General features: G+C 44.9%; 3 protein-coding genes across 4 annotated transcripts; 2 read left to right on the plus strand and 1 right to left on the minus strand.

Annotated features, from left to right (window-relative positions):
- The first annotated feature begins 1,082 nt into the window (after positions 1-1,082).
- Positions 1,083-7,112, plus strand: LOC127298529 (uncharacterized). The gene is made up of 15 exons (XM_051328380.2): positions 1,083-1,230; positions 1,723-1,913; positions 2,665-2,738; positions 2,815-2,932; positions 3,061-3,149; positions 3,224-3,386; positions 3,464-3,657; positions 4,145-4,356; positions 4,455-4,550; positions 4,949-5,064; positions 5,457-5,558; positions 5,648-5,757; positions 5,891-5,978; positions 6,233-6,432; positions 6,516-7,112. Exons 2-15 carry the CDS (start codon positions 1,812-1,814, stop codon positions 6,721-6,723), a joined length of 1,872 nt encoding a protein of 623 aa, XP_051184340.1. The 5' UTR covers positions 1,083-1,230; positions 1,723-1,811; the 3' UTR covers positions 6,724-7,112.
- Positions 7,113-7,594: 482 nt separating this feature from the next.
- Positions 7,595-12,670, plus strand: LOC127303092 (uncharacterized). 2 transcript variants are annotated; one of them, XM_071819858.1, is made up of 6 exons: positions 7,595-9,693; positions 10,055-10,151; positions 10,987-11,049; positions 11,304-11,366; positions 11,467-11,550; positions 11,884-12,670. In XM_071819858.1, the coding sequence occupies exons 1-6, from the start codon at positions 7,919-7,921 to the stop codon at positions 12,484-12,486; spliced, it is 2,685 nt and encodes an 894-aa protein (XP_071675959.1). In that variant the 5' UTR covers positions 7,595-7,918; the 3' UTR covers positions 12,487-12,670. The 2 variants fall into 2 exon arrangements, with proteins under 2 accessions (XP_071675959.1, XP_051189829.1); XM_051333869.2 differs by having other exon boundaries at positions 7,596-9,693; positions 11,851-12,665.
- Positions 12,671-13,616: 946 nt separating this feature from the next.
- Positions 13,617-14,482, minus strand: LOC127298528 (histone H1-like). Its single transcript, XM_051328379.2, has 2 exons — positions 14,358-14,482; positions 13,617-14,267 (listed from the first exon to the last, which is right to left on the minus strand). Exons 1-2 carry the CDS (start codon positions 14,439-14,441, stop codon positions 13,803-13,805), a joined length of 549 nt encoding a protein of 182 aa, XP_051184339.1. The 5' UTR covers positions 14,442-14,482; the 3' UTR covers positions 13,617-13,802.
- Positions 14,483-22,314: the final 7,832 nt, after the last annotated feature.

A 22,314-nucleotide genomic window follows, 5' to 3' on the forward strand; every position in this document is an offset into this window, starting at 1 on the left:
CATACATATATGTGCAACGAATGCCATAAATGTCTACAACTACACCGTAGACATTGAAACTAATGACACAACAGCTAGCATGAGATTTTTGTGTGAACGAATGAGTGTAGATCATGCACCATGTTCAACCATCCACCCTCCATAAATAGCTACGTATCATATGTAGTGGAATTATGTTTAGTTGCAAGGTCCAAACGGAAAACATTGTGGTCAGCGAGCAAGGTGAATGATAGGAGATTCGCGTCGTACGATCTATTTAGGAATGAGATGCATTGGAAATTTCAGTAGAAGATGTGTGTAGATTCACTGTACATAGTATGGCACTGAAAGTAGTAGTGAGCATGCGAGATCTATGTCGCTAAGTCGAAGTTGTATCTTCTAGAGAGTTTTAGGATGAAGATTACACTACCAAAGCGAGACAACACATGGCCCTCCTAGGGATGGAGCATAGGTGGGCACGAGTAAAGCCTCGGTCCCCTCCCAAGTGACAAACTTAACATCCACCTCTAAAGGAGCAAGTACTCCGTCCTAAGTATGTGCATCGACGTCATTGAGCTGCAGTAGAAAACACTGCATTAAGGTATCGTGACAACAAGTTGTAACGAGTCTACCACCACATTGGAGTGATTCTAGAAGGTGCCAATGGGCGGCTAATTAGACTAGTCAATTCACCTAGAAGACTGTTGTTAGTGCGATACCCACATGGTTCTTGATGTCGCCGAACAAAGGTAGGTCGAGCAGCCAACTGTTTCTCGGACTGTCTACAAGGATAGCTGCCTTGACATCACCTAAATCTACGTACCATAGAACAAGCATGTTAAAATGTGAAAGAAAAAAACATGGAACACGATTTTTTGGACCAAAACCGTGTATCCTAAAAAGAACTGCCCAACCAAGCTAGTAAAGTCTAGCAGTGTCAGTGCGGCTGCGTGCGGGGCAGCGGCAGCGCGCGGGCTTGGGGCCGAAAATTCTCCGTTTCGAAATCTGCCCCAAATTTTTGGCGTCCGCATTGCCCATTCGCACCACCCTCCAGGCTCTCTATCTCTCACCTCGTGGCCAAATTTTCCCCTCCGCGCTGCCCACTTCCACTCCCGCTCCCCTCCTCCGCCGTTTCCAATCCCATCCACCTGCGCGCCGCCGCCGCCGCCGCGTCCGGAAGGGAAGGAGGGAGCGGCGCCCGTCGGACCCTTCCCGGAAGCTTCCCCGCGGCGGCGACCTCCCGGCTTCCAGGTGAGGACGACCTACCTGCCTGCCCTTCCGTCCACTCCCCACACCCTCCACCGACGATCCCCATCGCCGGCGCTCCCGCCCTCACTCGCCGGACCCCTCCACTCCACCACCCGCCTGCCGCCGCCAGGAAACACTAAAACCTAACTCCATACCCCGTCCTCGCCGCCGGCACCCGCCCGCTCCGCTAGCCGCCGGATCGGCGCCCAGATAGGGTCCCTGCCGTCTGCCGCGACGCGCCACCGGCCGTCCCTTCCGCGCCCATCGCCTACACCTTGATCTGCCACCAGACTCGGTTTCTGGGGCTATTCCTACTGTTCGCCGATCAGATCCAGCCCTCCCCCTGCGCCTTCTTCACTGAAACCACCACGAAAATGAATGCTAGTACACTAGTACAGTACATTTGCTATGCGATTCACGGCCTGTAACCACTCATTCCGAGATTACTCCTAGCGAGATGCAGAAAATAAACCTAACGCCACTCTTGGGTTGCAGGCAGATGGAGTGAAAGGGTCCGCCGACGACGCAGAGGCACGGCGGCATGCAGAGGAGGTATTAGGGTTTAGGGGTTGGAGGATCTAATTATGGCGCAGGCTGCTGTCGAATCTGCTGTGAGCGGCGGCGCCCTACACGGGAGGCCAGCGGAGGTACCCAGGATGAAGAGGAAGACACCCTCCGAGCTGCGGGTAATGCCTCTGTCAACCTTGGTTTATGCCTCTAATCCATGCTTGTTTTGTTGTCATTGATCATTAATACTGCATCTGGGGGAATCTGGTGGAATGCGACATCAAAGTTCTTTTACTGCTAATGAAATTCTAGCTTTATCATGTAACACTCAACTGCTCCCAAATAAGACCTTAATGTAACATGCCATTGTATTCTACCAAGTGAAATTTGTTGCAAATGCTATGTGAAATTTGTATGCTACTGTGACCTGTGAGGCTATACCAATGATACAACCGAACGCCATGTCTCAAAGTTCTTTACAGCTAATGAAATTCTAGCTTTATAATGCAACGCTCAACTGCTCCCAAATAAGACCTTAATGTACCATGCCATTGTAATCTACCAACTCAAATCTGCTGCAAATGCTACATCGGGTAAATTGCCATGTGAAACTTGTATGCTGCTGCGACCTCTGAGGCCATACAAATTATGTGACCAAATGTCACGCCTCCACAATACGTAGCCACATCACTGAAATTATTAGCTAGAAACCACATCCTACTGTGCCCACTATATGTCAAACTTGTATGCTGCTCTCACCTGTGAGGCTATGCAAATACAGATGATGTGACCAAATGTCACGCCTCCACAATACGTAGCCACATCACTGAAATTATTAGCTAGAAAAAGCACATCCTACTGTAAGCATTATATGGCATACGGCTGCAGTTGGACACTGAAAGTTGTTATTCCAACGATTGTTTCCTGCAGGGAGAGCAGTTGAAGCGACGCACATCTGAAAAGGTTGCTAATGATCAGTTATTTGCTTCTGCGGCATTTGATAGGTAAGTCTGCTGTTATTATGCATACTGATGTTCTTGTGCTTTTACAAAGAATTTGATGCTCATCTTGTGGGTCTAGGTCAAGCAATGGGCTTCGGAACCCAGAACAGCCAAAGATCTCCAAATATATCAACACTCGTGTTACAGAGGTGTTCCAAGTTAAGAAATCCAGAAACGTTGGAAAGGAAAATTGTAAGGTTAGACATCTGAGACATTATTATCCATTTCGTTGGGCTCGATGGTGCTCATTGCTCCGCACAGTCCTTGACAGCATCATGTTGGTTGGAGTATTAATTTTGCTACAACTGTAATATCTTGAAAACAGGATGCGTTACCGAATAATGACAAGGCTCCCAAGTCTTCTGTCGCTGTAACTACTTCACAATCTGAGTCTGTATCATCTTTGTTCCCACGGTAATTGTTTGACCAGATGTTGTATCTTATTTTGTATCATGCTCATGCTCTTATATGGATTGTTTTTTCACAAGCCATGGCGACTCTGCTAAGTTGGACTCTTCTACTCCATCGCTTGGGGAGGCAGCAAAGCCAGGCTTTAGGAAAGCTGAGAAATACAGTGAGAATGCTCTACGGAGTGTATCTGAGCTTCATGTTGGTGATGAGAAGCAGGCTGGATCTAGCAAATTTGACATGGTAATGATCATCTACCTATTGCCCTACGGTACACGTATATTACCTCATGCACTAATCTTTCTAGTGCCTTATGATAGGAAAAAGTGATGAAACAGTTTGGAGCTCGTGATGCTTCTGGAGCTCCCAATGCCCCTAACATTCAAATTGGTGATGTTCCTTTGAAGTCTTCAGAGGCGTGCCCCTCTAAGATTACAATACCAGGAAAAAGAGCTCCTTTGGATCTCACCTTGAAGACTACTCTGCAGTTTGTTTCATCATCTTCTGTGAAGTGGTGGGTTGGCATTAGCTTATCTAGTATTTCCTTCTTATCTTCTGAACTTCTTTGTTTAGAAAACACACTCTCCCCAAGTATTCCAAACTGCTGAACTGGTGACATATATCAGTTGGCTCTATGAAAATTAGTTATGCAATGGTCATGTGCCTATTAATCACATAAGAATCTTAACTACATGTGCAAGAAAATTTCGACGCATTTCAATGTACTATTGGTGCCTACAGTCAATGCTCTAAGCGATATTATGTACTCCCTCCGCTCGTATTTAATTGACTTTGATTAGAACCAGAGCTAGTTCATTTGTCTTATATCCATGCATCGATTAAAGCCGAACAGAGGTAGTAGTGCAACATTCTCAACAGAGTCAATAGGGAAGAAATTCAGAATTACTTGCAAGTTGTCTTCTATTATTGTCTTCGTTATGTTTATTTAGATTTTCTGCCTCTAAGACCCTAATTATAATAATAACTCTGGCTTGTAACAGGTGTCATAATTTAAGTACAAGTTTATTTAGGGGCAGTATTGCTGGACCCATTTCTCAGAGTTATCGTGGTAGGTCCCAAAATTCACGACGAACAAGGCCCGAGAGCAACAAGGAACTCTTATTCTCGAGGGCACTCCAATCATGGGTATATCCACAATCCGTGTTACCGGCTTCCATCGTATCTGTTATGCTCTCATCAACTGCACGAGGAGGTAATCACTGGACCTGAATTATCGTATATTTTTAAAATAAGTTATCCCTGTAATTTTGGTGGATCTATCACTTTATTCTTTCCCCTTCTGGCATGTAGAAAAAGAGTTCCTTGACAAAAGGTACCAGGACTGGGAAGATTCGTTTCAGAATCTTTACTACATGCTCCGGAACAATATGTTGAATATCTTTTATGGTATCTTCTTGCTCCTCTGACCTCAATTATCCATTTACTTGACAAGTCATTTATATGGGAATGGTAATCCTTTTCATTTGTACATGCACAATGTTGCTGTATTATTTCTTATAAAAAAGCAATAGCTCATGACAGTTTGTCTGAAATTTCATTTGTGAAGGGGAAGATGCATTTCTGGCTGTATCTAATATATATTTTTTGTCTGCCTTACACTTTATTTTTTTCTAATAATAAGGCTGACAATTCTGAACATGTAATGCAGCATTTGTCTCAAGGTCACCTTCATTTGAATTCCCATTTCATACTTCTTGGAATTAATTAAATTTAAGGTTCTACTAGACTTTTACTCCATGCCTAACCCTCCTTCATCGTACTGAACACAATTTTTTTTGTTCTAGTTTATACGGCACAATTTGTTGCTCTATTTATTGGCGGAAACTGTTTGGAGAAGCAGTCTTGTAATGCATACTTATCACAATCTACCCGTGGCATACGGTCATTACTCCGAAAACATGTGAGTTCATCTTTTCCATAGCTCACTATTGTTTTCATATTTCTTGTCAAAATATCTAGTTATCTACCTACATATTACAATGCAACATTTCTGTTGCCGACCAACAATTACTTCATTATATTGCTGCTTTTAATTTGTAACTGGCAGTGTTCATCAAGTTATATCAATTAATTGGTTGGCAAGGCTATTCCTGATTTCTTCATTACATTTTTTCCCATTTTTTGATTACTTGCAACTTAGTACTACTCAAGTTATATCATTCATACTTTTGTGATTTAACCAATGGTACTTCTGTTTCTCCATTTTACTGAAAGCATTATCTTTTTGGTGGTTGAAGTCAATTTTGTCATGTAGGATCATGATTATTTGACAATCTGACTGCATTCTTGCAGGGTGTTCGCTTTTCTATGCCTCTTTGCAATACTGAAGTGGAGGAGGCTACTGAGGATGACCTGATTGAATTTTCAAAAATCCAAACACTCAATCTAGGCCAGGTTCCATTTGCTTCTTCAACCTTTTCCTTTATTTGCTTTAGTCAGGCTGCAGCTACTGACTTAGTGGGATATTTTTATCGAACTTGCAGACACTTCATATAGATGCTCTATCTGAGGTGGACAACACCACACAGTCGCTCCTTTCATTTACTGGCAATAAGAGCGTTCATGGCTTATATGATGTCCTGTTGAACTACAAGTAGGGTGTTCAATCTCGACTAATTATTCTTTTCTCTTTAGCACCCCTGCTCAATCTCGACTAATTATTCTGTTCTCTTTAGCACCCCTGAATTTCATTTCATGTTGTATAACCTAAATTTGAATTTTTTCAGGTCCTTTCTGAATTCATTATCTGCCACAGATGTCCCAGTGTTATATTCACCGGTGCCATTTCAGAATAGTTGCCTCCATATTCCAGAGGTAATTTGCATTTCTATATAGGAGTACTTTGTTTCCATCCTGCTACCTTAGGCAAGCCAAATGGTCCACAGTAGTATCGATTTATCTTGTTCATTTGATTATCTGTTAATAAGTTGCAAAACACTTTGACTAGAAGTCCTTATTCATCTGCTTGAATTAGAACCAGCCATACCATTTTTTAACATTGTAATCATACAATGGGGACTTACATGGGTGCAATTGCCTGACTACAAAATCTGATTACCCTATTACAGGTCATATGCAGGGAAATGAGGAAAGCCGACACCGGCTCGGCCTCCTCCGTTGCCATCGACGAACCTGGATCAGCGCTTGCTCCTCCTTTAGGGGGCAACATGTGCTACAGCATGGAGATAAAGGACGTGGTCATCCCGCCGTGGGTGGTCTCTGGTGTCTGCGCCGCGATGAGCGCGGACGCGGATCAGTTTGATGTAACGTAAGTACAGCAACTCCCTGTCATCACCCTGTTTCTAATATTTTCAGGGGAACTGAAAAACGATTGATGTTGGGTTCTTGCAGGATCGCGACAGAGCCCTCGTCCATGGGATTGAACGCCGCCTTTGCCTCAGTAGGCGGAAACACCCAGTCGTCGAAGACGCCTACACCTGATGGTGGCTGCGAGGCCCTGGGTGTCCCTGGTGCCGTGCTGGTCCCGTCATTGCACACCGCCTCGCTCCGGCGCCTCAGCTACAGCAACGGCGAGTACGTCGCGCACACGACCGTGTGAGCTCCTTGGAGACGCCCCGGAGCGGTGTCTGGGAGCATAGGCTGCCGCTTCTGCCCAGCCAACCTTTGCTGTTCCAGTGTGGAAGGCTGCTCCGTCCACATTTTGTTCCTGTGTACCCTCCACCTCCAGGCCTCCACGGCAAGAAGCCCCATGGCGTAGATGGAAGCCAGACGAGCCTTGTTGGAGCCTAGGAGCGGCATCCAAAGCCTGGGCTTTTGCAGAGGATTCTGGAAAGCGTGCGTGTGTGTGGAGGTGGTTTGTAACTTTTGAGCCTGTGCTGGTGATTTGTTCACAGGACATATTGTTACACTTGACTAGTTGTTTAATGGAGTCTGTGCCTACGGAAAAAGGAATGGAAAAATGATGGTTAAATATTATTATTTTGAATCTGTTGCTCGTCGTTTTTCTGGTTTATTTTTTGGCGGGAGGCTCTTTGACCAGAGAGCCAGACTGGGACAACGGAAAGAAAGTGGCGCCTCTTTTTCTTGTCTTTTTGGACGGGTTTGGTGTTTGGTCAGGCTTATCATGTTGCCACTGCTCTGTGATCATATCCCTTCTGTACTTTCTGGTCTTTATTTGATCATATGGTGGTGATTAGCCAAGAGTAAATACTCTTCCTTCTGTAGTGAAATAAATAGATTCTCTCTCTAGAAAAGGAAGTAAAACGGATAGACGGTGATACTACCCTTATCTTTACTTGATGATTTGGTAATGATTAACCAAGAGTAAAACAAATAGATACCCCTCTTCTGCTGTCGTTTTGTGTTGGTTTTTTGGCGGGAACAGAGCAGATGAAACGGAACGCATCCCCTCCCCTTCTCTCGCTCTGCTGCGCTTTCGCTTGATCCGAGACGATTTCCTTTTCCAGGTCTGTTCAGAGGGATCACGCACCTGGCCCTGTGTCGCATGACCAGGAACAGCCAGCCATGGAATCAAGCTCGGTCGTGCTCCTGCGAAACCAAACCAGAGCAAAGCAAAGCTGCCACACACCAACCACCACGGCAACGGCACCACCCTTCTCCCCTTCTTCTCTGACCGGTCCGGCCCCTGCCACCCCTCCCGCAGCAGCACCGGTCATCAACTCCGGCTGCTTTTGTCTTCTTCTTCCTCTACATATCCCCCTTCCACCACCACCACACCATCGCTTGCTTCCTTTTCTTGCAACGCAATCCTCTCTGCTCCGTCGTCCACCGCCATGACCTCCGCCGCCATCCACGCCGTCCTGCGCCGCCGCGCCATGGCCGACGACCGCCTCGGCTTCCTCGGCCTTGGCGGCGGGGACGACGACGACGCATACTGGGCCTCCCCGCCGCGCCTCTACGACTTCTCCAAGCACCAGCTCAAGGACGACACGCCGCCGCAGGAGCTGCCGCCGCGCCTCTACGACTTCTCCAAGAACCAGCTCAAGGACCACACGCCGCCGCAGGACCTGCCGCCCGCGCCCTCCCCGCCGCGCCTCTACGACTTCTCCAAGAACCAGCCCAAGAACGAGACGCCGCAGGAGCTGCCGCCGCCCGTGCCCTCCCCGCCGCGCCTCTACGACTTCTCCAAGAACCAGCTCAACGACGAGACGCCGCCTCCCGCGCCCTCTCCGCCTCCTCCTTCGCCAAAGTCAGACCTTCCGCCTCCGCTTCTACCGGCGCCGGAGCCTGCACCACCGACCGCGCCCGCGCCCGCGCCGTCCCCGCCTCCTCCTTCGCCGGCCCCGAGGCCACCGTCCCCGCCGTCACCGACGCCGAGCGACGCCCACCTCTGCCTCCTCGCGCTGCAGGGCACCGGCGTCAGCTGGGGCGTCCGGAAGCGCGTCCGCTACGTCCACCGCGCCGCGCGACGCGCCCACGCTGCCCTCGCACCGCCCCGCGCCCAGAGCGCGCTCGAGGCGGCCGCGGCGTTCGTGGCGCAGGCCGACGGGGAGAGCTCGAGCAACGCCAAGACGAGGGACCACCCCGAGCCCAAGGTCAAGGAGGAGGCCGAAGCGAGCGGCGAGGCCGAGGGCGAGCGCACGGAGGCGGCGGCCGTGGCGGAGAAGAAGAAGAAGCGGAGGAGGAAGCCGGGATGCGGCCGCTTCTGGTCCAGGAAGAGGGCAAGGCAGGCGAGGAAGCCGACCGCTTCCAAGCTCGACCCCGTCGCGCCGCCTCGCGCCGTGGCCACCGAGGAGGGAGCGGAGGAGGGCAAGGAGGACGTGGAGCGCCTCAAGGTGTATGTGAGGGAGAGGAAGCGGAAGGAAGGAGATAGAGCGCGAGGTGCCGTCGCCAAGCGTCCCAGGAAGGTTCTGCTGCCAAAGAAGGAGGAGGAGGAGGAAGCGGTGGTGGTGGAGGAGGACGAGCGCAGGGTGGCCAGGAGGACGGAGGGGAAGAGGAGGAAGGATGGCCGTGCCCCCAACAAGTTCCTGCCCAAGAAGGAGGAGGAGGAGGAGAGCGGCCAGGACGAGCGCAAGGCGGTGGTGCTTGTCAAGAAGAGCACGCGCCAGAAGGAGGAGGAGGAGCCGGAGACGAAGCCCGACAACAAGCTCGTCAAGGTGGAGGAGCCCGGCGGCAAGGGGCGCGGCGCCATGGTGGACCGGTGGTCGGCGCGGCGCTACTTCGCGGCCGAGGCGGCGCTGCTCGGCGTCGTGCGCTCCCTGGGCGCTCGCGTCGGCCAGCCGGTCCAGCGCCGCCAGCTGCGGGAGGAGGCGCGCAAGCTCATCGGCGACACGGGCCTCCTCGACCACCTCCTCAAGCACACCAAGGACAAGGTGGCGCCCGGCGGCGCCGAGCGGCTGCGTCGGCGCCACAACGCCGAGGGCGCCATGGAGTACTGGCTCGAGCCGGCTGGGCTCGCGGCCATGCGGCGGGACGCCGGCGTCGCCGACCCGTACTGGGTTCCGCCTCCTGGCTGGAAGCTCGGAGACCCCGTGTCGCCGGACGCCTGCGCACTGGTGATGAAGAGGCAGGTGCAGGAGCTCGCCACGGAGCTCGCCCAAGTAAAAAGGTCTCCTTTTTCTTCCTCCTTCTCTTGCAATTTCCTCTCTTTCTTGATTTTTCTGCCAGTTTAGCTCTGCAATGCTTGATACTACTATATTTTCTAGATTCTTGCATGTAGTAAGCAGCAATGCTTGAGCTCAATTTGATTTTTTGGCGCTGAACTACATTGTAAAGATTCTTTCTGCAGCAAGTAGCAATGCCAGTGTTGTGTTAACTTAACGCTGAACTTTGTTGCCCAATTTCTTCCCTTTCTTGCATTCTTGGTGTCAATTTAGCACTGCAATGCCGTATACTGTTAAGATTCTTGCATAGAGCAAGTAGCAACGCTAGTATCGTTTAATTTTGTTGCTCTCAATTTGTGTATGAAGGCACATGGAGCAGCTCATGAAGGCACATCCAGGCACATTGAGCAATGATGTGAAATCTGAGACCGTCAAGGCCTACATTCCTCATGAGCCTTATCAGGTGATCACACTCAACTAACTGAGATATCCATCTATTCGTTTATCATCATGTAGATCTGCTTTCAAAATTATGGAGAAAATGAGGCATGTGTATGGAGCTCAACCCCTTAGTTATGTGCTACACACTTGTCAGGGAGTGTACATGTCCAGTCCTTTTTTGTGAAAACTTTGATGTTGGAGTTTCAGTAAAAGAAAAGAACTTTGATATTTTAGTTGCTTTGAAATGGCAAGTCTAGGCTTTGGGTTTTGTCAGGTGCATTGCAGTACTTGCATAAAAAAACTGTAAGATGCAGGATTGGTTTCCATTCCCAATGCATGGTACATTTGGCAGATAGTGCACATTTCTAGTTCCTCTTTTGTGAAATCTTTGATCTTGGAGTTTCAGTCAAAGAAAGAGCTTCCGAACTTTGCTTTGAAGTGGCATGTTTTTTTGTTTTTGTTTTTTGAGGTACATTGCAGTATTTGCATCAGAAAATTGTAAGTTGGAGGGAAGGTTTTCTTTTCCAATGCATGGTACATTTCTAGCTCTTAATCTGTCACCTCTGTGGAGGCCTTGCAGACATTTGCAGTAAATTAACCTTTCTCGGCTTTGCATCTCACATTTTTATATTAAGCTAAGATCGATGTTTAGGCAAGCACCTTTTATTTCCATTGATGATCTTGAGATGTACTGCACATAACACTTAATATACAAATTACTAATAATCTGAATGCATATCTCTTTCCAGTAGCACTATAAAAAAATTAAAAAGCTTAAATTTTTATTTGTTTGTTCAATGGAGTATATATGTTAGTGCAGGTGGATAGCTGATCTTGAATTCATATCTTATTTGCAGGAGAAGTATGGGTGTATGGTGAAGGCCAATGACAATCTGGAGAAGCAAGTTATGTCCTTGGAGGTAGACCTACACTACACTAATCTGGGGGGCAGCACATTCTCAGATTAAATTCAGTAGCTCCTTACTTATCTAGTGACCTAGCTAGCAACCTCTGTGAAGGTGATCTAGCTATTCAGCTAGTTCATGATACTTATCTAGTTATCTAGCTAGAAATGGCTGCAAAGCTAAATCTAAATAATAAAATTCTGTCTTCCTGGTTGAATTTGTTTCTCCACTTGCTCATGCTGGATTCATTTCTCTGGGTTTGTTTTCAGGAGAAGTATGCGAGCGCGGCACAGGCGAATGACAAGCTGGAGGAGGAGGTTTTGTTCTTGAAGGTTCTGAATTTGAACCAAACTTCCCAGCTCACGTTGTTATTTTACAGTCGTAGCTTGCTGCATTTATCTATATGCTTGGATTCTGAATCTGTTTTTGCAGGAGAAGTATGAGGCTGTTGTTGAGAAGAACACCAGGCTGGAGGAGCAGATGACTGCCCTGTCCACTTCTTTCCTGTGTCTCAAGGTACAGTTCAACAGATGCGTTAACCAGTTGCATGATGAAATTTCCTCTCATTGTAGAGTTGCTTCAAAACCTGTGCTCTGATTATATATTACCATTGATTTTAGGAGTAATTTAGCAGTTTGCTGATTCGAAGATGAACCTTAATTGCATTGGACTGTACATATGCATACCTTTCTGATTTCTTGTTATGTTAGCATTGCATCAAAACCTGCGCCTGGTTACATTTTAGCAGTATAGTTTGCTGAGAATTATTTACTGATGCAAAGCTCTAACTTGCATTGGTCTGCACATATGAAACAGGATGACCTGCAGTTTCTGAACGATGGAGAGCAGGAGCAGCACCTGCAACTGATGGAAGCAGAACAGGCTGGTCCTCTTCGTCTGTGTGCCAAGGAGTCCAGCGAAGCTGAGAAGCAAGAGAGCAATGCCGACCGTGAGGCACCGGCTGCTGCCTTGGCCGTTGTCGGTGCAGGCGACCAGCTCGCTGACAATGATACCAGCAGCGGTGCCGGCGGGAAGAGGACGTCGAGGAAGTGCATCGTGCGGATCTGCAAGCCGCAGGGGGCGTTCCGGTGGCCGGAGGCGGCGCCGCCGTCGTCGCCTGCGACCCCGATGGTGGTCATGAACGACGAGGAGTACCTGACGGATGGCGGTCTGGAGCTCCCGTCCACGCCGCCGTCCGCCTCCTCCACCAACGCCTCATCCTCGAAGCTCCTGCTCCTGCCCGCCCCGGACTCGCCGGTCCAGCCACCTCTACCACCGTCGGCCAACTGCAGCCCCAGGGACGTCGACATCCAGCTCCAGGCGTCAGCGCAGCCTGGCTCCGGCCCTGACCTGCAGCTCCGGCACGCGGTGCAGGACTCGTCGTTGCCGCTGCCGTGCGGTGCCAATGTCGGCGTGGGCACTGAGCTGGCCCTGGCCACCCCCTCGTACTGACTGAGCTCCCAATCAATCAAGTTTTGCCTCCCCATCACCATCACCAGTAACAAGATAGTACTACTAGACAGGGAACAGGAAGTTCAAAGAGGAAGAAAGATAGATCACCAGTTCACCACCACTGATCAGCTTAGGCGTTTACTTCTCCAGTACAACTTTTTCTTTCTGATTGTAGCTGAGGCGCTCAGCTTTGTTGCTGTTTGATACTGTCGCCAACTGCAGAAATTGCATAATTCAGACACAATTTGCACTTGCAGTGCTGCCTGATTAGACTCTTAATTTTAGTTTCTGTTATTGTCAATTGATCTTGTGAATTCACATGTCTTTGATCTTAGAAGTTGCGTGTGTCTGTCTATTGTCGTGTAAACTTGACTTTTTTCTTGAAGTGGCAGGGATTTTCTCCCTCGCCTCGTTTCTAGAAGGAAACCATATATTTTCAGGAAATGTTGTTGATGGAGCACAATGACCATCACTCTCTCACTCTTCGGACTTGGTTTCGTTTACTCCCACAAACAGCACCCACGGAATCCTAGTCGCAGAGAAGAGACATTCTACTGACTAAAATTGCAGGTGACACTTGCTACAGAACATCAGCACATGCAAAGAGCAAGGGGAATAATGCGGTACAAATGGAAAACGAATACTCTCATTAAATAGAAGGTGAAATTGTGTCTCCAATTACAACGAGACAGGGAATGAAGCAGAAGCTGTATGCAGACAGAACAGATATGACATTAACAGATACTACCTGACATCCACACTGTGGTCTCAGCAAGAAATTGGAGTGTGATCAAGGATACACTGATCAATAAATAAACATGGAGCAAACAGTAAGTTCTTTTAGCATAGCTAGCTGCAAACAACTCCTGAACCATGTGCATAAACTGAACACAGCCCACGATACAGAAGGTGAAGCTGTGTATCCAATTACAACGAGAAAGGGAATGAAGCAGACGCGATATGCAGACGCTATATGCAGACAGAACAGATAGCACCTAAACAGATACCTGACATCCACACTCTGCTTTCAGCAAGAAATTGGAGTGTCATCAAGGAAACATTGACCAATAAATAAATTACTGCAACCGTAAAAAAAATTACTGCAAAAGAAATTGGAGTGATTGCAATAATTATGGAGCAAACTGCAAGTTCATTTCACATAGCTTAGCTACAAACAACTACTGAACCATTTGCATAAACTGAACACAACCCATGATAGATAGAACGCCACACCAAAACCAAACAGGGAGGATAAGGAATCCTTTTGTACAGACCCTGAACGCCACACCAAGCAAATCTAAAGGCATAAGATCAGATCAAGCAGCGGCGACCTTACGGGCCTTCTTGGAGGCAGGGGACTTGACAGTCTTCGGCTTGGCCTTAGCCTTGGCCGCGGGGGACTTCTGGGCCTTGGCAATCAGCTTCTTGTCTGGCGTCTTGCGCTTAGCGCCGGCGGCCGCCGCCTTCTTCTTGGGCTTGGAGGCGTCTTTGGACGGCTTCGGCGCGGCCTTGGCGGCGACGGGCTTGGCCTTGGGCGATACCTTCTTGGCGGCGACGGACTTGGCCTTGGGCGAGTCCTTCTTGGCGGCGTCGGACAGCTTGTAGGAGGCCTTGACCTTGACGAGCTTGCCCTTGGCGGCGGAGCCGCGGAGCTGGACGGAGAGCATCTTCTTGAAGTTGGTCGGCAGGGACTTGCCGTGCTTCTCCTCGATGTACTTGCCGATGGCGACCGAGCTGGAGCCGGTCCTGTCCTTGAGCGCCGCGATGGCCTCCTTGATCATCTGCGAAGATCAAATCGAGAAACCAATCAGCACCAATTCCGATCGAACGCAATGACTGAACAGGAATACATGAGAGGTTCGGACGGTCACCTCGAAGTAGGGCGGGTGGGAGGCGCCGGCGGCGGAGGACTTCGGCTTCGTCGCCGCGGCGGCGGGCTTGGCGAGGGGAGCCATGGTGGGCTGGTGGCGGACTGAAGCAGAGATCTGGAACTGAAACGTTTGCTGTGGGAGTTGGATGGATTGAAGAGGACCGGGTCGCTCCTATTTATGGTGGGAATGCTTCGATTTCATTGGCTGGCGTGGGGGTGCTGCGGATCGCGATTCACCAGAATGCGAGACGGCGGGAAACTCTGAAAACCCAAATTTTGAACTTTCTTTTTTGGCGGAAAATGCAGGTTTCGCTAAGATAGGGAAATGAAAAATAAGACCTGCCAATCCAAATAGGACGATGCAACCTCAAGTCGTCTAATTTTGTTTTATTTTTTTATTTAATTTTAGAAATATTGCGCGTTTTGAAGAATAACAACATCGGTGATCAGCATGCTGGGGAGCCTACCGGCGGCAATTTCTTGGTTTGTATCCAGGAAGGGGGAGGGAGTGAGGTATGCGAAGCGATGTTGAGATGATTTCAGATGGGTACGACACAAAAGTTGTAACACCTTGAAGAATAAGACCTCGGGAAGGGTAGATGTCAAATATATGTATTTGCATAGCATGCATCTCTAAAATATGGGAAGTTTCTGAAATTTTATATTTAAAGAATCAAAGTGAACAAATTTGAACTCCGATGGTGAAGTTGAACTAAGTCAAACGCTTGAATTTTAAATTCAAATTTTGACATGAACTTTCAACATTTTAAAAATGTGGGGCCAACAAAAATTTGAAAACCTACATTGTTTGCTTTGAAGTGTTAAACCTTGTGTGATAATACCTTTAAGATAAATAAACACATTTCTAAGTTTTTGAATTCGAAATTGAGCTTTGACTTTTGTCAAACTTGAATTCACATAATTTAAATAAAAAACTAAGTCTTTGATCCAAATACTCCTAATAAATATCTCAAAAAAATACTCAATACTCGCAATCTCAAGCCCAATCATAATCATATAAAGATATTCATAACAGAATTCAAAATTAAAATTTTGAATTGAAATAGTAAGTAAGCAAGATTCAAATATTCATAACTAAATAATTAAAAATTAGAAAAATACAAACTTAGTATCCAAATTCCCATAATCAAATTCCCTTCCGATCTCCAAACTATCACAAAGTCATTTACATGATGAATCATCTAGAAAACAAAAGAATAGAAAAAATCGAAACCCTAATCTAGCCTATCTATCTACACTAGCACCAGCACCACTATCACCACCATCTCCATTTGATCTCCACCGAAGCACCCTCACAAGAACATCATTTCCTTGATCAACATCTCATTCCCATGATCGTTTTCGAAACATGCACACATACACAAAATGATTTTTTTTTGTGTGATGTTAAAAATGTAGGATCCACCAAATTGTGAATCTCTTTTATTTAGAATCCAAAGGTAGTACTCCCAAGAAGAACTCCTGGGTGCACAAGCTAAAATTTATCATGGGATCTTCCAAATTCAAATAGAGGCAACCTTTTCATCATAGCATTCTCATAAATATCAAAGTCATATATGAACTAACATCTTAGTTAAATCTTTCTTAGGCAACACGGGAATAGTATCTTAGGCAAGAGAGGCAACAAGGACAAAACTAAATTTGTAGGAAACAAGTCTCTACGCAACAATCTCTATGCAACAATAGTATAGCTAAATCCATTTCCCTCTCAAATAGTTAAGGCAAAAAAATAAGAAAAACTCCCCAAAACTTTAATTGGATTCAGGAAATGCAAAAAAAAAAACTTAAGAGCAGCAACGAACATTAATTGTTGATGGCACAAACAAATATCATAATATGTTAATACAATAAATGCCTAGACAAGCATGGGAGGGTAGCCAGACAATCCCTTAACCCATAACAACATAACCAATATTTTCCAAAACGACCAACTTAATCCATCCATTAAATTATTTCTCAAATTAACCATTGGCACTATCCAAATTGGCATAAGAATAGGAAACCAATCAACCAAACCGACATGGTTAACTTGGCAGGTCAATAGAATTTCAAGTCGTGAGTCAATTGACAACTAAGTCCATCTCTCCTGGCACATAAAATAACTTAGAGATGCGGTTTCAACTAATGAGTCACTACTTGTATGGCACACATGTCACTGATACATCACACAACTCAACCTATAAATAGTTGAGCTCTCACACCCTATGTGGTCACAATTCACACTGCACTCTTAGGCTGGAAACTCACATAGACATAGTAGAGAGAGATCCGAGAGCAAGATAAAGCGAGGAGAGCTGGAGGAGAAGGGCAAGCAAGGATGCAATTGGTTGTTCATCAACAACAAGCAATACACTCTGCTTAGTCTACAAAGTTTTATAGTTAAATCTCTTAGGATGGAATATTAGATATAATAGAAATCCTCGGATGGATTTTAAACCAGGGGATTAACCCTTGGCAGTTCATCAACAAGGCATACACACTTGTTTTGCTCGTTACTGCAATCACATGCACCACTGTCCACTGGCCACTTAATAACTCAATCTTTTCATTTCCACGTTGGAGCACCTAGGATGAACCTATTAAGAGCAAGGGCAATAGAGGAGCCGGCTGCTGGCTATATGGCCATGCCATGTCAGCTAACCGACAGCTTAAAGCCACATCCGTATAGTAGGTTGACTGTTATGATGGATATATTAAAAATTAAAGTATTTAGTGATTGCATGCATATACCATCTGTTGTGATCCATTGTGAAGTGCACCCTCGTAGCCATTATACCATTCACACCATCAAGGTATACAGGCAAGCTGATTCATAAGCAAATAACAAACATATGCTAAATAAGATCTATGACAAACAATCCGTTATAGGTTTGATCTTCAGTTGAGCCTCCAATTCCAGCGGGCGGTGTCCACTAAGGACCTTGAGAAAAATCGCTCGGTTGAGCTACCCCAGCAAACCAACACGGTGGGGAGGAGGCCGTGATGTCTACGCACGCTTCTATTCCTGTAGATAGTGTTGGGCCTACAAGAGCAGAGGTTTGTAGAACAGCAGCAAGTTTCCCTTAAGTGAATCACCCAAGGTTTATCGAACTCAGGGAGGTAGAGGTCAAAGATATCCCTCTCAAGCAACCCTGCAATTAAGATACAAGAAGTCTCTTGTGTCCCCAACACACCTAATACACTAGTCAGATGTATAGGTGCACTAGTTCGGCGAAGAGATAGTGAAATACAAGTAATATGGATGATTGTAAATAGTAACTATAATCTGAAATAAATATGACAGCAAGCGAACATGTAACAGAACTTGTTGGAAACGGTGTTTCAATGCTTAGAAACAAGGCTTAGGGATCATACTTTCACTAGTGGACACTCTCAACAATGATCACATAACTGAATAAATAAATGCTACTCTTAAACACTCTCTTGTTGGATAACAAACACCATTCATTGTGTAGGGCTACAAAGCACACCTCAAGCCGGAGTAAACAAGCTCCACAACTTCATAAAGGAATCACACACGATGCGCACACTGTCACCATCACACAGAGTGAATCCGGAGTTCATATTAAAGTAACCTCTAGAGTGCATAATAGACCGTTGCAATTTAGACCGAGTACTAACATAGCATACACATTGTCACCAATAGCTATGAAAGGGGGAATAGATCACATCAATACTATCATAGTAATAGTTAACTTCATAATCTACAAGAGATTACAATCATAACCTACGCCAAGTACTACATGATGCACACACTGTCAACTTTACATCATGGAGGAGGAATAGACTACTTTAATAACATCACTAGAGTAGCACATATATTAATAGTGATACAAAGCTCATGATCACATAAAGATCACACCATGGGAGAGAGAGATGAACCACATAGCTACCGGTAGAGCCCTCAGCCTCGGGGGAGAACTACTCCCTCCTCATCATGGGAGACAGCAACGGCGATGAAGATGGCGATGGAGTCGATGGAGATGGCTCCGGGGCAATTCTTGCCGGAACAGAGACTTCTGTCCCCCGAAACTAGGTTTCGCGATGGCGCGGCGCCCCGGGAGTCTTTCTGGAGTATCGTCGATATATCCAGGGTTTTCGCGTCGTGGGGGAATAAATAGGTGAAGGGGCAGAGCGAGGGGGTGCCCGAGGGGCCCACCCCATAGGGTGGGGCGGCCCCCCTCCTGGCCGCGCCGGCTAATGGGAGGAGGCCCTAGGCCTCCTCTGGCCTGGCCCTTCTGGCTTCGTGAGTCTTCTGGCGAAATAGAATTTCTGTGATTTTTCTGGATTTTTCCGAGCACTTTGGTTTTTGGGCTTTTCTGCAATAAACAGACATAATAAACAGAAACTGGCACTGTGGAATCTTGTTAATAGGTTAGTCCAATAAATGCCATAATATGATATAAAGTGCATATAAAACATGTAGCAATTGGTATAATATAAGCATGGAACATCAGAAATTATAGATACGTTTGAGACGTATCAAGCATCCCCAAGCTTAGTTCCTACTCGCCCTCGAGTAGGTAAACGATAACAAGGATAATTTCTGAAGAGACATGCTACCAACATAATCTTGATCAATATAAAGCATATGAGATGAATGAAGTGACTCAAAGCAATGGTCTATAGTTTGCTAACAAAAATATAATGACTAAACAACTGAATCATATAGCAAAAACTTTTCATGAATAGTACTTTCAAGACAAGCATCAATAAGTCTTGCATAAGAGTTAACTCATAAAGCAATAGATTCTTAATAGAAGGTTTTGAAACAACACAAAGTAAGATTTAAGTTTCAGCAATTGCTTCCAACTTTCAACATGTATATCTCATGGATAATTGTCAACACAAAGTAATATGATGAGTGCAAATAAGCAAGTATGTAAAAATCAATGCACACAGTTGACACAAGTGTTTGCTTCTAAGATAGAAAGAAGTAGGTAAACTGACTCAACATAAAGTAAAAGAAAGGCCCTTCGCAGAGGGAAGCAGTGATTACTCATGTGCTAGAGCTTTTTATTTTGAAAACATGGAAACAATTTTGTCAACGGTAGTAATAATTCATATGTGTTATGCATAAAACCTTCTATAAGTTGCAAGCCTCATGCATCGAATACTAATAGTGCCCGCTCCTTGTCCTAATTAGCTCGGATTTCCATGGATTATCATTGCATTACATATGTTTCAACCAAGTGTCACAAAGGGGTACCTCTATGCCACCTGTACAAAGGTCCAAGGAGATAGATCGCATTTGATCTCCCAATTTTGATAGATCTCAACTTGAGGACATCCATACCGGGACAACATAGAAAATAGATAATGGAATACTCTTTAATGCTTAAGCATTGCAACAGATAATATTCTCATAAGAGATTGAGGATTAATGTCCAAGCTGAAACTTCCACCATGATACATGACTTTGGTTGGCGGCCCAATGTTCTTCTCTAACAATATGCATACTCAAACCATTTAATCATGACAAATCACCCTTACTTCAGACAAGACGAACATGCATAGCAACTCACATGATATTCAACAAGAGTGTAAAAGTAGATGGCGTCCCCAGAAACATGGTTACCGCTCAATAAGCAACTTATAAGAAATAAGATACATAAGCGACATATTCTTTACCACAAAGTTTTTAAGCTACTTTCCCATGAGCTATATATTGCAAAGACAAGGAATGAAATTTTAAAGGTAGCACACAAGCAATTTACTTGGAATGGCAGAGAAATACCACATAGTAGGTAGTTGTGGTGGACACAAATGGCATAGGTTTTGGCTCAAGGTTTTGGACGCACGAGAAGCATTCCCTCTCAGTACAAGGCTTTGGCTAGCAAGGTTGTTTGAAGCAAACACAAGTATGAACCGGTACAGCAAAACTTACATAAGAACATATTGCAAGCATTATAAGACTCTACACTGTCTTGCTTGTTGTTCAAACACTTTTACCAGAAAATATCTAGACTTTAGAGAGACCAATCATGCAAACCAAATTTGAACAAGCTCTACGGTAGTTCTCCACTAATAGGTTTAAACCACATGATGCAAGAGCTTAAACATGATCTACTTGAGAGCTCAAAACAATTGCCAAGTATCAAATTATTCAAAACAACATACCAATTACCACATGAAGCATTTTCTGTTTCCAACAAAATAGCAATAAATGTAGCAGCTTTCAACTTTTGCCATGAACATTAAAAGTAAAACGAAGAACACAAGTGTTCAAATGAAAAAGCGGAGCGTGTCTCTCTCCCACACAAGCATGATAGGATCCAATTTATTCAGAGAACTAAGATAACAAAACGAAAATAAAAGCACACAGACGCTCCAAGTAAAGCACATAAGATGTGACTGAATAAAAATATAGTTTCACTAGAGGTGACCTGATAAGTTGTTGATGTAGAAGGGGATGCCTTGGGCATCCCCAAGCTTAGATGTTTGAGTCTTCTTGAAACATGCAGGGATGAACCACGGGGGCATCCCCAAGCTTAGACTTTTCACTCTTCTTGATCATATTATATCATCCTCCTCTCTTGACCCTTGAAAACTTCATCCACACCAAACTCAAAATAATCTCATTAGAGGGTTAGTGCATAATCAAAAATTCACATGTTCAGAGAGGACACAATCATTCCTAACACTTCTGGACATTACCCAAGGTTACTGAAATTTAATGGAGCAAAGTAATCCACTCAAATACAGTAAAAGAGGCAATGTGAAATAAAAGGCAGAATCTGTCAAAACAGAACAGTCCGTAAAGACGATTTTTTTCGAGGCACTTAACATACTCAGATGAAGAAGCTCAAATTGAATGAAAGTTGCGTACATATCTGAGGATTACTCATGAATTTTTTCAGATTTTTAAGATTCTCCTACAGAGAGATCAACTCAAATTCGTGACATCTAAAAATCTGTTTCTGCGCAGAAATCCAAATCTAGTATCAACCTTCTATCAAAGACTTTACTTGGCACAACAATGCAATAAAATAAAGATAAGGAGATGTTGCTACAGTAGTAACAACTTCCAAGACACAACAAAATAGTAGCAAAATAAAAACATGGGTTATCTCCCAAGAAGTGCTTTATTTATAGCCATTAAGATGGGCTCAGTAATTTTAATGATGCTCGCGCAAGAAATAAGAGTTGAAGTAAAAGAGAGCATCAAAAGAAAATAAGAAACACTTTTAAGTCTAACCCACTTCCTATGAAAAGGAATCTTGTAAATAAACAAGTCATGTAAGCATAATGCAATAAGCATAGAAAGGCAACACAAACGCAACTTCAAGATTCTCAACATAAAGAGGGGAAACTTAATATTATTAAGATGCATATAACCATGTTTCCCTCTCTCATAATAACTTTCAGTAGCATCATGAACAAACTCAACAATATAACTATCACATGAAACATTCTTATCATGAGCTACATGCATAAAATTATTACTCTCCACATAAGCATAGTCATTACTATTAATTGTAGTGGGAGCAAATTCAATAAAATAGCTATCATTATTATTCTCATCACCATAATCATCATATATAGGAGGCATATTGTAATCATAATTAATCTTCTCCTCAATAGTAGGTGGACCAAAAATATGATAGTCATCATTGTAATCATCATATATAGGAGGTAAAGTATCACCAAAGTAAAATTTCTCCTCCATGCTTGGGGGACTAAAAATATCATGCTCATCAAAACCAGCTTCCCCAAGCTTAGAACTTTCTATATCATTATGGAAAGAAACATGGATAGTACTAATACTATGGAAATTATTAACATCATCATTTTCAGAATTAGTGTCCCAGAGATCTTCAATATCAAAAGTAGTGTGCTCTTCCAAATCATGATCACTAATATAGGTAAAGGGCATATGAAGATCATTGTACTCAGATTCATTATCATAATAATCATTAGGAGCAACATACTTACGG

Source organism: Lolium perenne, chromosome 5 (assembly GCF_019359855.2).
Source record: "Lolium perenne isolate Kyuss_39 chromosome 5, Kyuss_2.0, whole genome shotgun sequence".
NCBI classification, from domain to species: Eukaryota; Viridiplantae; Streptophyta; class Magnoliopsida; order Poales; family Poaceae; genus Lolium; species Lolium perenne.

What these genes read in the sequence shown, in the direction of transcription:
- LOC127298529 (XM_051328380.2), top strand. Translation starts at nt 1,812, where the DNA reads ATGGCGCAGGCTGCTGTCGAATCTGCTGTGAGCGGCGGCGCCCTACAC. An exon ending in AGACACCCTCCGAGCTGCGG is followed by an intron (nt 1,914 to 2,664) that starts GTAATGCCTCTG and finishes TGTTTCCTGCAG; the next exon opens with GGAGAGCAGTTGAAGCGACG. An exon ending in GTATCATCTTTGTTCCCACG is followed by an intron (nt 3,150 to 3,223) that starts GTAATTGTTTGA and finishes TTTTTTCACAAG; the next exon opens with CCATGGCGACTCTGCTAAGT.
- LOC127303092 (XM_051333869.2), top strand. Translation starts at nt 7,919, where the DNA reads ATGACCTCCGCCGCCATCCACGCCGTCCTGCGCCGCCGCGCCATGGCC. An exon ending in AGCAAGTTATGTCCTTGGAG is followed by an intron (nt 11,050 to 11,303) that starts GTAGACCTACAC and finishes GTTTGTTTTCAG; the next exon opens with GAGAAGTATGCGAGCGCGGC. An exon ending in AGGAGGTTTTGTTCTTGAAG is followed by an intron (nt 11,367 to 11,466) that starts GTTCTGAATTTG and finishes CTGTTTTTGCAG; the next exon opens with GAGAAGTATGAGGCTGTTGT.
- LOC127298528 (XM_051328379.2), bottom strand. Translation starts at nt 14,441, where the DNA reads ATGGCTCCCCTCGCCAAGCCCGCCGCCGCGGCGACGAAGCCGAAGTCC. An exon ending in CCCACCCGCCCTACTTCGAG is followed by an intron (nt 14,268 to 14,357) that starts GTGACCGTCCGA and finishes TGATCTTCGCAG; the next exon opens with ATGATCAAGGAGGCCATCGC.